The 18,727-nt window shown below is 46.9% G+C and overlaps 1 protein-coding gene and 1 pseudogene across 4 annotated transcripts in view; one reads left to right on the top strand and one right to left on the bottom strand.

Annotated features, from left to right (window-relative positions):
• Positions 1-1,318: 1,318 nt before the first annotated feature.
• The window catches only part of LOC131744789 (zinc finger protein 304-like), a 35,596-nt gene continuing 18,187 nt past the window's right edge, over positions 1,319-18,727 (bottom strand). The window contains exons 3-7 of one of the 4 annotated variants that reach the window (XR_010837862.1): positions 10,414-10,632; positions 9,696-9,782; positions 7,945-8,252; positions 7,176-7,283; positions 1,319-5,204 (exon numbers count right to left, since the gene is read on the bottom strand). Coding sequence is in view for 1 of the 4 variants with exons in the window: in XM_067019937.1 (XP_066876038.1) it covers positions 7,180-7,283 (104 nt within the window). In the remaining 3 variants the exon portion in view is untranslated. The remainder of the gene's footprint in view (positions 5,205-7,175; positions 7,284-7,944; positions 8,253-9,695; positions 9,783-10,413; positions 10,633-18,727) is intronic. The other 3 variants (XR_010837863.1, XR_010837864.1, XM_067019937.1) reach the window with 3 other exon arrangements.
• Positions 10,959-17,602, top strand: LOC131745270 (zinc finger protein 548-like; annotated as a pseudogene).

Below are 18,727 nucleotides of genomic sequence, written 5' to 3' on the forward strand. Positions count from 1 at the left end.
AACCCTTCTACGCTCTGCTGATAGTCCTGGGTCGGGTGACTCTGAGGATGGAAAAATCAACCCAACCATTACAAGTCAATCAACTATACTCACGAAGAAGGGAAATCTCCACAAGCTGCCTGCAGAAGCCAGCTGGAGTCCTCTTGTCCAGAACTGGGTAATATCCCACCCAAAACAATCAGTGGGAAGGGAATGAGATACCCCAAAAGTCAAGAGACTGATGAGTCCTCCAGATGAAGGGAGGAAGCATAGCTTCCTGCCTGCTGAGCACTGTAAAGATGCTTCATACACACTGCGGCACCCTGCCGTGTGGCAGAGGAGGGAAAGCTAACGTAACAGATACTGGCAACAACTTATTTCTGGCAAGGACTCCAGGAAGGTCTGGAAGTGCAAGGTGTATCATGAAAGCTTCCAATATACTTGGTACTTAAGATAATCTTCCTGGGATGCCTGGATGCATGAAGTTCAATTTATGGCTGAGTTCTCTTTCACAAAGACTAATCTCCAAAATGTCGCTCTGTAATTACATAGAACAAGGAAACAGCATGTTGCCTGCACTCCAAAGATGTTTCTCCGATTTAAATTTACCAGTGCTGTTTGAGTTTAGGCTAATAGCTGAATAACTTTCAACATTCACTGCATTCCTAACACTTCTGGGTTTGTAGTTGTTTTGTAAGATTTAAATGTTCTTGATGACACTTGGATAGATAAAAAGCAGAATTCTGTTACCTAGGGCTTAGGATGAGACAAGGGCATCAGGCGGGGCACACAACAGGTTGTACAGGGACACAGTTAAGTAACCTGGAGCTGTAGGGAGCACCCTATACATAGCAAGTGGTCTGGGGCTACCTAGGTTTCCTAGGCTCCTCATGGATGACCTAGCTGGAATAATTTCATGGGGTCAGGGGCATACAGGCTGTCTCCAGTTGCCTGGTATCCTGGCCCTGGGACATAAGAGATGGTGTCCAGAGTGTGAGTGCCTGATATAGACAGTGATTGGTTGTGGTCTTAATCAGCTGCTGCTCCAAAAGAGGAAACGACTAACATCAAGCCAGGGACTCAAAACTGAAAGATAACTAATAAGGAGCTACTGTCTAGCACAGGGAACTCTACTCAATACTCTGTAATGGTCTATATGGGAAAAGAATTTAAAAGAGAGTGGATATATGTATACGAATAACTGATTCACTTTGCTGTACACCTGAAACTAACACAACATTGTAAATCAACTATATTCTCATAAAATTAAAAAAAAACAAAACCAAAACACTGGTACTGCCATAAACACAAAACTTGAGGCCAATGAAACAGAACAGAGTGCCCAGAACTGGAAACCAGTATATTTGATCAAATAATCAACAAGAGTGCCAATGTAATTCAATGGGAGGAGGACAGTCTCTCCAACAAATTACAGTGGATATCTGCATTCAAATGAATGAAGTTGGACCCTTACCTTACACCACACCCAAAAATGAGCTCAAAATGAACAAAGACCTGACAGTACGATGTAAACTCAAAAACTCTTAGATGAAGACATAGGGGAAAAGCTTCATGACATTGGATTTATAACTTCTTGGCATTGACATGAAAAGTATAGGAAACAAAAACAAAAATAGATAAAGGTACAAGCTTCTGTGCAAAGGACACAATCAACAGAATGAAACGGCAAGCTACTGAATGGAAGAAAAGCATTTGCAGATTGTATCCAGATGACATAAAGAACTGCTACAACTCACCAATAAGAAAAATTTTAAGGGGTAAACATAGATTTTTACAAAGAATATACACAAATGGCCAAGAAGACATGATCATTAATCATTAGGGAAATGCTAAACAAAGCTGCAGTAAGGGGACTTCCCTGGTGGTCCAGTGGTAAAGAATCCACCTTGCAATGCAGGGGATGTGCGTTCGATCCCTAGTTGGGGAACTAAGATCCCAAATGCCACAGGGCAACCAAGCCCACGCACCACAACTACTGAGCTCGCGCTCAACTAGAGAGCCTGCATGCTGCAAACTACAGAGCCCACACGCTCTGGAGCCTGCATGCCACAACTATAGAGCCCACACGCTCTGGAGCCCATGCGCCACAACTAAAGAACAGAAAACCTGCACATCACACCTATACAGAAGCCCATGGGCCACAACTAGATAAGAGAAAATCTGCATGCCATAACTAGAGAAGCCCGTGCACCACAACAAAGAGCCCGCATACTGCAACTAAGACCCGACGCAGCCATAAAAAAGAGAAAATAAAATAAAATAAAACTACAGTGAGATATTACCTCACATCCATTAGGATAGCTACTATTAAACATGAAACAGAAAATAAAATTATGTCGATGAGGATGTGGAGATACTGGAACTCTGTGGACCTTTGATGGAAGCATAAAATGGTACAGCCAATAAAGGAAAGAGTTCAAAATATTAAAAATAGATTGGGGACTTCCCTGGTGGCATAGTGGTTAAGAATCTGCCTGCCAATGCAGGGGACACGGGTTTGAGCCCTGGTCCAGGAAGATCCCACATGCCACAGAGCAACTAAGCCCGTGAGCCACAACTACTGAGGCTGCGAGCCACAACTACTGAAGCCCGCACACCTAGAGCTGGTGCTTCGCAACAAGAGAAGCCACTGCAATGAGAAGCCCGCACTCCGCAACTAGAGAAAGGCCGTGTGCAGCAATGAAGACCCAATGCAGCCAAAAATAAAAAAAATGACCATATGATCCAGGAATTCCATTTCTGGCTATACACTGAAAACAGGATCTCAAGGAGATATTTGTGCAGTCATTCTCACAGCTGCACTCTTAACAACAGCTAAAATATGGAAACAAGGGAAGTCTTCATCACCAGATGAATGGATAAAGATGTGGTATACGCATAGCGTTAAAAAGGAATGGACTTCTGAAACAGGACACGTGATACATGAAATGTGAGATTCTGATAAATGAAATCTTCACAAAAATACAAAAACTGTATGATTCTTCTTACATGAGGCAGCTAGGGCACTCAAATTCAAGGAGACAGAGAACAGTGGTTTCCAGGGGCTGGAGAAGGAGAGGAGTAGGAGTTGTTATTTACTGGGTACAGGGTTTCATTTTTGCAAAACAAGAGCAGCTCTGGAGATTAGGTTGCACAACAGTGTGAATGTACCTCACAGTACTGAATGGCATACTAAAATACTTAAAAGATGGCAAGTTTTATGTGTGTGTATTTTAACACAATAAGAAGGAAAAAAAACCCAAAAGTACATAATATATACTTCACAGTGCCAATCAGAGCAGACTTTTGGCTTAAGTCCTTTCCCCATTTGCTTCCTTCATAAGTTCTTTCTCTGGTGTGAACTTTTTGGAGCCAAATGAATGGAAGTTTTGGCTATAGACTTTCCAACATTCACTGCACTCAGAAGGCATTTCTCCAGTGTAAATTCAACAGTGTTTAACAAGACCAGAGTTGTATGTAAAGATGTTCCCTTATTCGCTGTTCTTATAAGGCCTCACATCAACGTGAACTCGCTAGTGTGTACTGACTCTGGAGTTTTACTACAAAAATTTCCCACATTAGCTGCACTAATAAGGCCTTTCTCCGGTGGGATTTGTCCAATGTCTCATGAGTGTGGAGTTGCAACAAAAGCATTTCCTACATCGATGCACTCATAAGGCCTTTCTCCAGTATGATTTTTCTGATGTCTAATAAGGGTGTAGCAGCACCTAAAGAATTTTCCACATTTGGGGCTTCCCTGGTGGCACAGTGGTTAAGAATCCACCTGCCAATGCAGGGGACACAGGTTTGAGCCCTGGTCCAGGACGATCCCACATGCTGTGGAGCAACTAAGCCTCTGTACCACAACTACTGAGCCTGAGCTCTAGAGCCCACAAGCCACAACTACTGAGCCCGTGCGCCACAACTATTGAAGCCTATGTGCCGTAGATCCCGTGCTCAGCAATTAAAAGACACCACAATGAGAAGCCCATGCACCACAATGAAGTGTAGCCCCCACTCCCTGCAACTAGAGAAAGCCCGCGTGCAGCAACGAAGACCCAACGCAGCCAAAAATAAATTAAAATAAATAAATTAAAAAAAATTTTTTTCCACATTTGCCATACTCATAAGGTCTTTGTCCAGTGTGAACTCTCTAATGAATAATGAGTGAGGAGCTGTCCATAAAGAATTTCCCACATTCGCTGCACTTGTAAGGCCTTTCTCCAGTGTGGATTTTCTGGTGCTCAACAACTTTGTCTTTGTGGCTGAAAGCTTTCCCACATGCTCTACACTCAAAAGTGTTTTCATCACTGTGGATTTTCTGGTCAACAAGCCTATGTTTGCAGGTGAAGGCTCTCCCGCATTCAGTGCACTCAAAAGGCCTTTCTCCAGTGTGAACTCTCTGGTATCTAATGAGTGTGGAACAGTTCCTAAAGAAGTTTTCACACTCACTACAACCGTAAGGTCTTTCTTCAATGTGGATTTTCTGGTGACCAATGAGTTGGGACAGTCTAAGGAAGGCTGCACTCAAAAGGCCTTGGCCTTGTGTGAATTCTCTGGTGGTCACTGAGGCCAGATATTTCTGTAAAGAATACTCCACATTCTGAGTCACTAAAGCCCAGGCTCAGTGTGGACTTTCTGATGATCTCGTGGTGGGACTTTCTAAGAAAGGCCTTCCCACATTTCCTTTTCTCATAAAGCTATTCTCCAGTGTGGATCTTCTCTTGGTCAACAGTGTATGCTTATGGCTGAAGGCGTTCCCACACTGAGTGCACTTGTAATCACTTTGCCCATTTTGAAAGTCCTCTCCATCTGCAATGTCCCCATGTGGCTTTCCCACACCATGAGGAGGCTGGTGCTGGAGAGGGCCTGTGCTGGCTGGGAAGTCCTTCCCACCTTCCCTGCATGTGAAGGTCCTCTGTGTCATGTGGACAGTGCAGTTTTTCACAAATGAAGGCCTACCCTTGTCCTTTCTGGAAAGTTTTTCTCTGATGTGACGTTTTTGGTGCTGGCAAAGCTTTGCCTCACAAGTGTATAGTCCTTGCCCAGGGTGTGTTCCATCCTGCTCAGCCAGGGACAAAATGTCTTTCAAGAGTGAGCTGCATGTCTCACAGGGCTGGGCGTTCCAGATGGAGGGACCTGGCTTTGCGTCCTGGCCAGTGACACTTCTATAGAAACACCTCGCTCTGAAGATGGCTCCTCATCCTGGGCTCCATGCCAACAATCTGCAACCAGAGAAATGCTGGTGAAGCATATTGACACTGGTGGGAGGAGCAGCCCCACCACAAATGTGTGTCACCCACACCTACGAATAAATCCATAGGACTGCTGATAAGCAACAGAGGCCAGAGCCAATGAGAAGGCCTGCTGTGCAGAGCTGCACCTGGGAAGCTCAGATGATGGGAGAGCCCTGACAGTAGGTAAGCACACAAGGAAGGGGTACAGTGCAGGGAGGAGAAGGGTCCCCAGCTCATTCTTCTGAAAATGGCTTTCCACAAGGCCATGGCTGCTGGTGAGAAGTGAGTACTGGGTAGAAGATTGTGTCCAGAGCCAGAGATGTCTGATTGTGACCCAGTAGTTGGTATCCAAGGACTATTTAAAGATATGTGCAAATAGAATGGCCATTCATTAAAAACTCTACAAATAACAAATGCTGGAGAGGGTGTGGAGAAAAGGGAACCCTCCTACACTGTTGCTGGGAATGTTAGTTGGTGCTGCCACTGGAAAATACTATGGAGCTTCCTCAGAAAACTAAAAAGAGAAGTACCATATGATCCTGCAATCCCAATCCTGGGCATATATCCAGATAAAACTCTAATTCAAAAAGATACACGCACCCGTATGTTCATAGCAGCACTATTCACAATAGCCAGGACATAGAAGCAACCTAAATGTCCATCTCCAGACGAATGTATAAAGAAGATGTGCTACATATATACAAAAGAATACTGCCCAACCGTAAAAAACAAAATAATACCATTTGCAGCAACATGGATGCAACTACAGATTATCACACTAAGTGAAGTAAGTCAGAAAGAGAAAGACAAATACCATATGATTTCACTTATATGTGGAATCTAAAATATGACACAAATGAACATATCTATGAAACAGACTCATGGATATAGAAAACAGACTGGTGGTTGCCAAGGGGAGGGCGTTGGAGGAGGGATGGAGTGGGAGGTTGGGGTTAACAGATGTAAGCTACTATACATAGGATGGATAAACAACAAGGTCCTACTGTATAGTACAGGGGACTATATTCAATATCCTGTGATAAATCATAATGGAAAAGAATATTAAAAAATAAAAGAATGTATATGTATAACTGAATCACTTTGCTGTACAGTAGAAATTAACACATTGTATAAATCAATTATATTTCAATAAAAAAATACAGGAACTTTTAACTTAGATAAAAAAGATATGTGCAAACGTCACAATAGCTTAAGTGTGGGTCAAATGTTGACAGCACGGCAAAGGAACAAATAGGTGGTGGAGACTACAAAAGTCAGGGGAGCCAAGGACTGGAAGATTAGAAATGACAATGGGAAAGAAAATGTAGAAATGAAGTGTGACCACTGTCCCTGGCATCACCCAGTGGTGGACAAAGGCCTGGCTTCCAGTGTGATTTGAAGCCAGCTTTGACAACACACCCTCTCCCAGCTCCTAAGCTCCAGAGCCACCTCTTGTTGGCACTGACGGAGTAAGTCCATCCTGTCAAGACACTCAGGGCCCTCCCTCTGCCTCATGGTGAGCACTTCTATGGGACCTGGCACAGACCAACCCAGGTGAAACACAGGGAAAGGGAATGGACAGCATGCCCCAGAGCGAGCCGACACACGACGGCCCCCATTCAAAAATCGCAAGAACTACAGAGGAGGGTCTCACAGAGTCAGTGGTCTCTACAAGTAGTAAGCATGTATTTCTGCCACAGGCAGGCCCCCCAAAATGTCAGCAAGAAGGGGGAAGGCCTCCATGCATCTGAACAGAGTAACTTGACCAGGGACAGGCAAGGTTTCAGAGCAACACGGGATGGGGCTGCTTGGGGAGCGGCAGTACGGTGCACACAGCCTGGGAATGGCTCCCACACACATATGCTAGGAAACCAAGGAAGGAAGGATTACCCATGGTTTGGTTGGTAAAAACAGCCCAGCCCAGGACACTGTGGGGGAGAAGGGTTATGAGGGCCTTACCTAGTCATGAGAGAAGTGCAAAGTTCTCCAGCATCACATGGCGGTACAGGCGTCTCTGAGCCTCATCAAGGAGCCCCCAGTCCTCCTGAGAGAAATGTATGGCCATGTCTGTAAAAACCACAAGTCCCCACCAAAATGGGGATGGTTCAATCAATGCGCAGCTCATTTCTACAGCATCTTTACTCTTTCCCCCCACACATCCGTTCCCTCCTCAACCTCCACCCCCACTTCCCAAGTGTGGAAGAGATACAAGGTCCAGTGACATCAGTGCCTCTCTCTCCTTATTTCCACTGATCACTGTGTCCAGAACACATCTTTCCAGAGAAAGCCGGAAACTTGGGGTCACCTCTGACTCGCCCTTCCATCTCATCTCCCAGTCCCACGCTCTCCACATCACTCAATGTGGGCAGGTCTGTTCAGAACACAAACAGAAGGCAACCACTCCACTACCTCCACGGCAATGACTCTTGTCCAGCGACCACCAACGTCCACCACAGTCACTTCCCCCAGGTCACTCTACCTCTACCTTCCCTCTCACACAGTATCTCCCGCGGCTAGACACAGCCGGTTTCAATCTGGGTCAAATACCTGGCTCCTCTGCTTCAAACCTTCCCTAGCTCCTACTTCCCTCGGGTTAGAGGCCCAAAACCTCAGGCTGTAATTGAGACCTGATAACTGTGTGCCTCTACCCTCCACTCACTCCCCCCACCCGTAATCCTATCACATGTAGCGGACTTGCAGTTCCCTGAATATTCCAGCTCAGTCTCACCTCCAGTCGTCTGGACATTCTGGATCCTGTGCCCACGACATTCTTCCACATCTTACTCCATCAGTTGTTGGAAATGGGAACAGCTCCACATAATCTGCGACTGAGTTCAAGACCCTAGGCCTTGGTGAAACCACAGGGACTTCAGACTCAAGGAAGGGAGAAGGATGGGTGAACAATCTCAGGCCACCAGCATTCTTTACATGGGAGTGGCAGAACCATCAGGGTGATAACTGGGGTGGATGAAGGTCTAGCACATCCTCCATTCACCCATACAGGTCCATCAACATTTCTGCAAATGCCATGGGAACCTGTGGGAAGAGGGAGGCCATGAGAAATGGGAAACCACGTTAGGAATCTACAGGCTGGGCTAGACTATCACCTATGGCCTGCCCTGGAGCAAAATGGTCTCAGCCTGATGGTCTATGCTGTTTCTCTGACCTCAGTGTCACTATTATCAGCTGTGTGACTCTACTTTAAAGACTAAACCTCCCTGAGCCTCAATTCCTGCACTGTAAAATAGAGATAACAATGGTTTCTACCTCATAAGGCTGATAGTAGTATTAAACATAAGAGGACACACTACCTGTCAGCTGTAACTATACATAAGATTCCCAATTTTTCGTGTTTTCAGTGCAAATGAAGGGAGTGGGTTTTCAAAATGTGGGTTTGCATTGTTTCTTCTTTTTTTAAAATTAGTTTTTATTGGAGTATAGTTGCTTTACAGTGTTGTGTTAGTTTCTGCTGTACAGCAAAGTGAATCAGTTATACGTATACATATATCCCCTCGTTTTTAGATTTCCTTCCCATTTAGGTCACACAGAGCATTGAGTAGAGTTCCCTGTGCTATACAGTAGGTTCTCATTAGTTATCTATTTTATATATAGAGTATATATATGCCAATCCCAATCTCCCAACTCATCCCACCCCTCCTGTTTCTGCTTTTTAAGGTTTTCAGAAAATGGGATATATAACATTCCACTAAATTTGCTAACACCTAAACTATTATCAATACTACAGGTAAATTAAATTTCAAGCAATTTTTTTAAAGTGTTCCTATGTTTAATTTATTGAATGTCTTCATTTCTAAATGCCCCTCTATGTGTACATATTTAGAAGGATACTGGTTAACAGATGTTTTGATCAGTATGTTTCATACATTTTGAATTTAATGAGTTTTAGGGAGAGTCTGAACAGGCAGGTCAGGTACTTTTCCTTTTTGCAAACAAGCCTGTTTCCTATTTGCAAAGGATCCCCTCAAGGAGTCCCTTGACTATAGTGCTCTCATTCCTCTTGCCCTGAGGGGTGGAAGAGGTGTGTCAGAAGTGTGCTTGTCTGGAACCAATCTGCTCCACAAACGTGGCTATTTCTTTGTCCCACAGGGATTCTCCTATAAGAGCAGAGCTGACCAGCAGGGCTCAGTCTACATGACCTTACACCTTCATCTCCATCCAGGCCGGCAATTCACCACATCCAGGTATTCTTTTCTACAGACACAGACCAGAGTAGCTCCTATGCCAGATATGCTCCTTTATGAAGAGAACATCAGGGATGATGAAACCCCTAATGCCCCAAACTCAAAGTCTCAGTCCTCCTGACACTCACTACAGGGCCCATCAGAAATAACAACCTTAAAAATCCCCCTCCTCAATCTGATCCCCAGGCCATGCCCTGGTTCAGTCCACACCCTCCACTCGTTTGACAGATACAGTCCAGCCCCCTTCCCCCGCATCCAGACCTTCATGTCCACATACTTATGTGCCGTCTCCACCTTGAGGTATCTTAGGGTCACACATCCACAATTTAACTCATTATCTTCTGAAAACTGCTCCTTGTGGTTGCTTCCCCCCAAAACCGCAAAAACAAAACAAAAACAAACAAAACCTTGAGATGGTCCTTCACTCCCTACTTCTGCTCATAGCTATACATGGCACATCAGAAAGTCCTGTAGGCTCTATCAATGAAATCTATGCAGAATCTCATCCCATCTCCCAATGTCGCGCTACCTTCCTGGCCCAGCCCCTGTCATAATTCTCCTGGGGTCTATCGCGGTGGTGTCCTCAGCAGTCTCCCTGCCTCCATTCGCATCCCGTTCTCCCAATTTTTAACTTCTAACTCTGGACACGGTTCTCCCATCCCCAATCCCTTCACAACCTTCCATGGATTCCACCTGCTCGGGTTGCCGTTTCAGGTGAGACACCTCGTCCCCCTCTGTCCACGACAAAAGCGACCCCAGGTTTCCCCAATGCTGCCGACTCCGTAGCACCTGCAAGCCGTGCACCGGGGGCCCCCCGAGAGAACACTTTCCCTCACTCCAGTCCACGGGCTGAAAGGGGACCCCTCCCAAGGCCGCCCTCTGTTCTGGACTCTGGGGCTGACCGGCAGGGAACCAAGCGGGCGCCCCTCCGTCCGTATTTAGAACTCGGAGGCGGGAGTCGGGCCAGGTGGGGGACCGGGAGACGCAGCACCCACCTGAGCCGGCCTCATCGGCGCAGCCTCGGTCACCGGGGTCACCGGTCGGTGGGAAGAACGGAGCAGGAAGAGGCGGTGGAAGTGGCGGGAACGAGGGCACCGCAGTCAACTACAGACTCAGGGGGCCTCAGAGACGCCTCTGGGCACCGGGGCCAACGCCTCTCCTCGCCTGTTCCATTCCCTTCGGTCCCGACTCAGGACTCAGCGCCCTGAAAAATGCTGAAAAAAACACGAAAACCAGCCACCACATGAAGCCTATGGAAGTCCCGCCCCCGAATGCGTGCAGACGAAAACGTTCGCCTGCTGAGCCTTCATTAGCTCGGTGACCGGCGTCGGCGGTGGTAACTGGGCCAATGAAAGCTTAGAGGAGGGACGGATAGTTGCGTGCGCGTCATCCGGGGCGGGACTTCCGGAGTTCCTTCCTGTCTTTTGGGGGCTCTCTGGACGTTCAGGAGTTCCGGGTTTAAACGGCGCTTGGCGGGCATGGAGGTGACCGAGCGAAAAAGCAGGCGGAGAGGCTCAGGGATGAGCCCGGCTCAGATGCGTCTCCCAGGCCCCACCCGGTGGTGCGCCCGTTCAATATGTGGAGGTGAACATAAAGTCTGGAAGCAGAGGAAGGGGACAGGGTTGGAAATATCAAAGGCATGGAGGGTGTGGATTGGACCAGTGCATGGCCTGGGGATCAGATTGAGGAGGGAGTCTTAAGATTTTTACTTGAGATGGGCCCTGTGGTGAGGGAGAGGAGGGCTGAGAGTTGGAGGTCAGGGCATGAGGGCTGGTGCTGGCATCCCTGATGCTCCCTCCAGAAAAGAGCAGACCTGACATAGGAGGGATTCTGGGCTATGTCTGTAGAAAGGGAGGCCTGGATGGAATAAGAAGCTTTCCTTCTGTAGAGCCTGCAGTGAGTGTGTGCTGGTGTGGATTCTCCACTTGCAGGTTCTGCCAACCCTCAGGGCCATTCAGGCAGGCTGGTGCAGCCAGTGGGTCCCAGACAAGGGCACTGCCAACTCACCTTCACCTCTCAGGGCAAGAGGCATGACCCACTGCTTCAGTCAAGGGTTCCCAACAAGCTCCGTTTTGAGGATTATTTAGTGACAGGCCTGGTGCTGAACGGACTAATAGCCGACCTGCCTGCTCAGCCCCTCTCCATGACTCATTAACTTAAAAATGTATGAAAACTAATTTAAACACTAATTAATCAATATTCCTCTAAATACATACACACAGGCAATTAGAAATGAGCCTGTTCACTCAGTTAAATTTATGCAAACACTTTTTAAATGGCTTGGCATCGATTTACCTCTAGGTATTTGCTTACAATGCAAAGTTCTATATATGATATCCTCTGAAATCTTAAAAAGAAATGAAAATGAAGACCCTAAGTTTCAAAACTCTGCCGCTTCACTTGCACTGAAAATATGTACAAAACTATTGATCCTATGTACAATCATAGCTGATACATGGTATGTCCTCCTTCATTAGATCCCTATGAGGTTGGAAGCATTCTTATCTTCATAAGCATTTTCTTTTCCCTGAGGCTCAGGGAGGCTCAGTCCTCCAGTGTCACTCAGCTAGTAAGAGGCAGTACTGTTTTCTGAAGAACTGACCTTATACTGTCAGGCTGAGATCCCGTTATACCAGGGCAGGGCAAGGCTGGGGTGGTGGTCCAGCTCAGCTGTAGGATCCTACAATGCTACCCATTTCTCATGGCTTCCTTCTTCCCCAGGGTCCCATGGCAGTGGCAGAAATGGTTATGGATCCAGTACAAGTGAGTGGAGGGGTCCTACCTTTCACCCATCTCAATTATCACCCTGATGGTTTTTTCACCCTAATATATATGCACTCAGGGAATGGTAGCTCCCAAGAGTTCTGTCCATTCTCCCTCTCTCGCATCTATAGATCATGTGCTTTCACCAGGCCCAGGATCCTATATTTAGTACCAAGTTACATGGAACAGTTCCATTTCTGACAACTGATGGGGTAAGGTGTGGCAGAGAGTTCCGACTACAGGATGCAGAATGTTCAGACAGTTGCAGGTGAGACTTAGCTGGAAAGGTCAGGGAACTGCATGTCTCTGTTATGTCTAGTGGAAATGGGGAGCTGAGTGAGGAGTACACAGGTATGAGGCCTTGAATGATAGCCTGAGGTCCTGAGCCTCTACTGAGGAAGGTGGGTGGTAGGGAAAGTTTGAAGCAGAGGAGAAAGGTGCTATGACCTAGCCTAACAAGCTCCCTCTGGCTGCAAATTTGAAAGATGGGGATGGGGGTACGGATGAGTGAAGGCAGGAATATCTGGGGGGGGGATTTCCTGCAGCAATCCAGGTGAGTGTTGGTGGTGTTACACAAGAATGCTAGTTGTTCAGATGGAGGATCGGTTGGTTTCTGGATGTATTTTGAACTAGAGCTGCCCATGTTTTATGTAATGGAGAGTGAGGGACTCAAGGAAGTGGGCTGAGAGGAAGAATTGGGGATGACTTCAGGTTTCTGGGCTTGTTAGGAAGGATGGATACCTCATCAACTAAAATGAGCGAAGTCAACTTTAGGAGGAATGTTCAGGTGGAATAAGAAGAGTCCATTTTTGTCCATGCCACAGATGTTCCAGAGACTCCCATGGGGAGGTGTTGAGTGGCACTTTTACACAGAGGGCTGGAGTTCAGAGGACGGATTCAGGATAGAGACGGCCACAACAGAGTGGCCAGTGTGTGGACTAGGATGAAGCTGAAAGTAAGTATTAGGCGGCATCATTTCTAATTTATGGTGGTGATGCCATTAGAGGACAAGGAGTGAGAATGAGGGGCCTCAGGACTATGTCTGTGGGTTGGGTACCTGGCTGGTGGTGATGCGCATCACGAAGACAGATGAGGGAGCAGAGTGTCCTTGTCTGTGCATGACAGCGGGATGTAGGCATGAGAGTCTTCTGAGGCCAGAGTGGACATGAGATGGATGTTGAGGGAGGAAATGGGATCAGCTAGGAGAGTCGCTAGACTTAGGATGCAGTGACAGTGTGGGTGGGGAGGTCGGTGTACCTGGGCTTCACATGAGGAGAGAAGGTGCTGACTGCTTTATGGGACAGTTCGTGCAACACGGAAGAGGGAGAGGGCTAAGGGGACATGAGGTCTCACATAGGAAGGGTGGCTGGAGAGGAAGGGAAAAGCAGGGCCAAGTGGTGAGATCTTCTAAGCAGGGCTTGGGGCAGGCCCTGGCCCCAGGGGACTTTGGTGTTCAGGGGCAGGACTGGGCTGAGATGAATGCTGGATGCATTTCCATTCACTGCCTGGATTCCATGTGCAGAGTGCCCTGTAAGGACACTCTGTAAGGAGGTGAAGGAAGTGCCAATGGTGTGGGCTGGGGCTGTCTGTGGAACTGTCACTGTGGAAGGGTCAGAGTCATGAGGAAGGTGCAGTCCACCGAGTGAGATGCAGGTAAGGAGGAGTGTGAATGGTTGGCACTGGGCGCTTGAGGACAGGGACGAGTCTGAATTTGTCTGAGGGTCAACACCTGGGAGACCCCAGGGAAACTGTGTGGCAGGTGAGGGGTAGGGCCCTGCATGCAGGTCCACACCTTAGCTGGTGGTTTTCTGCTCCCTCCCCCATGTGTTTTATGCTGTGTGCTGGACACAGTGATCAATGGTAATGAGGAGAAAGCAGGCACTGGTGCCACTGGGACCTGGTATAACTTCCATGGTGGGACGTGTGGGAGGAGGATGAGCAGGGACGGATGTGTAGGGGGAGGGCTGAAGGGTCCTGGAAAGGGAAGTGCATCAGTGATTGCACCCACAGGATTTTAACTTGTGGAGGCGAGTGAGTCGTAATACAGAGAGGCCAACAACATTGAAAGACAGTTTTATTACTTGTATTTCCCAAGAGGAGGAGGTACACTATGTAACAGGGCCACCTGGAGAAGCACCAGATTCAGTCAGGAGGCATGAGCACAAGCTAAGGGACACCAAAGGTCAGAGCCTTTATTAGACTTTTGAGGGAAATGCAGGGAGGATTGGATGAAAAGTTTGTGGGTGACCAGTTTGTATAATTCTGTGTACCGGGGGTATGGGAACTGTCCCTGGCTGTCTGTTACCTGGCCCTGGGCTGCTTTAGGGCAGGGGATATACTGACCTGGTGCGTGAGAGTTAGTTAAGGAGTTGGTTGAGAGTATGGGCTCTGGATTGCAAGGGAGACATAAACAAATTTGGCCATTAGTTTAGCCCTGTAATTAATGGATGGCAAATAGATAAATACAGAATCCACAAAAATATAGTTAAAACAAGAAGCTGTTCATGAACCAACTCTTCCAATTTTGGCAGGACCGTGTGGTCTTTGAGGACATGGCCCTGTATTTCTCCCAGGAGTGGGGCCTCCTTGATGAAGCTCAGAGACACTTGTACCATGCTGTGATGACGGAGAACTTTGCACTTGTGACCTCTCTAGGTAAGGTCCACACGCTCACCCAGTGCCCTGGGCTGTGCTCTGTTCTTTCCCTTTTCCCAGGGGGCAGCTCTGTACTCCCCACACTGAGACCACGGGTACTGCTTCCTTTCCTGGTTTCCTGGCATATGTGTTGTTGGTGCCGGGGCTGGACTGTGTGTACAGTGTCATTTTTCTCCCCAGGGAGCCCATCCCTTCTACTCCAAGTCCTTCCAAGATAGGGCTCGAGTCAGAAACCTAGATTTTGTCTGAGACCCCTTCAGACCTGGCCTGTTCTTGGTTGGGTCCTCAGACTAGATGCTTGGACTCTTCTTGCGCCAGGCCTTAGCCCGTCCTCTTGCTGACATTTCTTAGTGCCTCCTGTGCCAGGAATTTTAGCACCAACCTAGTTACTAATTTGGGGAACCACTGATTATTACTACAGTCTCCCCTGTGAAGTTCTTATAATAGAATGCTGAAAGCCCTGTGTTGGATCTCTATGTTGCTGGCCCCTTCTTTTTCTGTCTTTCACATAAGACTAACCTCTTTCAGGTGCCACATCAATGCTCACCTGCAGCAATGGGGAGGACTCTGGGTACCTGCTAGTCTAGTATGGCCATTACTACATCAATGGCAGGAGACACTCAGAAGTATCCGGGCTTGGTGTGAAGTCCTGGGAAAGGGTGTGATGTCAGAGCTGGGAACCTGTTCTGTGTTCACCATTGATTGATGCTCGGACCAGTGCCACACCTCATTTCTTCCCCATTCTTATTTCTTCTGTCACACTCCAATCACACTTTTGTGACTCTCACTTGTCACATGTTGTTTCATTGCTCCCTTTGTAGTGTTCAACATTTGACCTATATGTAAGATGTCATGAGGTCTGCATGTATCCTTAAATAGTCCTTGAACTTTAGCATTTCTTTTGTATCAAGTATTTCTAGGTCTGGACAAAACCTTCGACACAGTGCTCACCTGTCACCAGTAGCCATGGCCATGTTGACTTGGAGGTGTGCCTCTCCTCCCTGCTCTGGTGTGAATGTGTTCCACCATGTTCTATATGTTGAAAACCGCACGCCTAAGGTGACAGTATTAGGAGATGGGGCCTTTGGGGTGATTAGGTCATGAGGGCAGAGCCCTCATGAATGAGATTTGTGCCCTTATAAAAGGGACCCCACAGAACTTCCTAGCTCCTTCCACCATGTGAGGACACTATGAGAAGTCTGCAACCCAGGAGAGTGCAGGTTGATCTATGGGTTCCAGTCTCCAGAAGTGTGATAAATCTTTCTTGTTTTATAAGCCAGCCAGTCTGTGGTATTTTGTCGTAGCATCCCAAATGGACTGAGACAGTAACTCTTCCTTCAGTCCTTGCCTATTGTCAGGGCTCTCTCATCATGGGAGGTACGCAGGTTCATCTCTGCACAGCAGACCTTCCTCTCTCTGGCTTTGGTCTTCGGTGTGTCATTTCTGATGGGGCTGCCCCTTCTATCAAAATCATCATGCACTTCACCAGCATTTCTCTGCTTACAGGTTGTTGGCATGGAGCCCAGGATGAGGAGGCACCTTCTGAGTAAAGTGTTTCTGTAGGGATGTCAGAGGTTGGGACTCCAAAGCCAGATCCATCCACCAAGAAGGCCCAGCCCTATGAGATGTGTGACCCACTGTCCAAAGACCTTTTGCACCTACCAGAGCATGACGGAATGTACCCCAATAAAGGGCTATATGTTTGTGGGACACACCTTTTCCAGCACCAGAAGGAGCAGATTAGAGACAAACTTTCCAGAAGGGATGAGGGGCAGCCTTCATTTCTTACCAACAGCAGCATTCACTTGGCAGAGAGGACCTTGACTTGCAGCAGAGACAGAAAGACTTCCCAGGCAGCATAGGCCTTCTGCAGCAGCTGGCCCCTCACAGTGTGGGGAAGCCACACAAGGACACTGAGTGCAGGGAGGCCTTTGGTAGACAGAGTGATTACAGGTGTGCTCACTGTGGGAAAGCGTTCAGCTGAGAAAAGATGCTTGTTGAGCACCAGAAAATCCACACTGGAGTAAGGCTTTATGAGTGCAGCAAATGTGGGGAATTCTTCAAGTACAACGCTAACTTCATAAAACATCAGAGAATTCACAATGGAGAGTGAGTGTAGAGAATGTGGAAAATTCTTTAGATACAACTACAGACTGGTAAGACATGAGAGAATTCACACCGGAGAAAGGCGTTATAAGTGCAGTGAATGTGGGAAATCTTTCATGTACAGCTCCACATTCATTAGACATCAGAGAGGTCACATTGTAGGAAGGCCTTATAAGTGCAGTAAATGTGGGAAATTCTTTCAGGATAACTCCACACTCATTAAACATCAGAGAGTTCACACTGGAGAAAGGCCTTATGGGTGCAGTGAATGTGGGAAATTCTTTAGGTACATCTCTACACTCACTAGACATCAAAGAATTCATACTGTAGAAAGGCCTTATGAGTGCAGTGAATGTGGGGAATTCTTTAAGTACAAGTCCAAGCTTATTAAACATTGGCAAAATCACACTGGAGAAAGGTCTTACGAGTGCAGTGAATGTGGGAAAGGCTTCAGGTGCCACTGCAGACTCATTAGACATAAGAGAGTTCACAGTGGAGAGAGGCCTTATGAGTGCAGCGAATGTGGGAAAGCCTTTAGCCATAAGAATGTACTTCTTCAGTGTCGAAAACCCATAATGGAGAAAGGCCTTATGAGTGCAGAAAATGTCAGAAGGCCTTAATTAGGAAGTCCTACCTCATAAATCACCAGAAAATCCATAGTGAAAACGATATGAGTGCCCTTAATGTGGCGAATTCTTTTTTTTTTTTTTTTTTTTGCGGTACGTGGGCCTCTCACTGTCGTGGCCTCTCCCGTTGCGGAGCACAGGCTCTGGACACGCAGGCTCAGCGGCCATGGCTCACAGGCCCAGCCGCTCCATGGCACGTGGGACCCTCCCGGACCGGGGCACAAACCCGCGTCCCCTGCATTGGCAGGCAGACTCCCAACCACTGCGCCACCAGGGAAGCCTAGCAAATCCTTTAAATACAACTCCAACCTCATTCAGCAGAGAATTCACAGTGGTAAAAACCTTATGAGTTCAGAGAATATGGTAAATTCTTTAGGTACTATTCCAAACTACTTACACTAGAGGAGCACCTTATGAGTTGATGTTGGAGTGGGCCTTATGAGTACAGAAAATATGGGAAATTGGTACAGCTCCCCACTCATTAGACATCAAGAGTTCACAGTGGAGGAAGGCCTTCTGAGTGCAGTGAATGTGGATAAGTCTTTAGGTGAAATGTCGGGCCCATTGCACATCACAGATTTCACAGGCAGAAAGACCTCGTAAGTACAGTGAATATGGGCATACGTTCAGCCAAAACTTCCACTTCATGCAGCACCAAAAATTTCACAACAGGGGGAGCATTGCAAATGGGGAAAGACTTCAGCAAAATATCTGCTCTAATTTATCCTTAATAGTATCCTAATATAGTTGTTTTTTTTACATTTTACATTTTTGACTGTGGCAAAATACATGTAACAAAGTTTACCTTTACCTTTTTAATTGTACAGTTTAGTGTGTTTAAAAATTCAAGTATTTGTGCAACTAATCTCAAGAATTCTTTTCATCTTGCAAAAATGAAACTCTATGCCCATTAAACAACATCTCTTCCTATGCTCTCTCTATCGGACCTGTCTCTATGAATTTGACTACTCTGGATACTTTATATAAGTGTAATCATACATTTTTCATCTCTTTGTAACTGGCTTATTTAGCTTAGCATAACTTCCCCATGTTGAAGCATTTGTCAGCACTTCCTTCTGTTTTGAGAAGGAATCAGAATTGACACACCGAAGACATGGGGAAAGGTGTTGATGGAGTCAATACTACCTTGCCAGATATG

The sequence above is a fragment of the Kogia breviceps genome, chromosome 18 (assembly GCF_026419965.1).
Source record: "Kogia breviceps isolate mKogBre1 chromosome 18, mKogBre1 haplotype 1, whole genome shotgun sequence".
In the NCBI taxonomy this organism is placed as follows: domain Eukaryota; kingdom Metazoa; phylum Chordata; class Mammalia; order Artiodactyla; family Physeteridae; genus Kogia; species Kogia breviceps.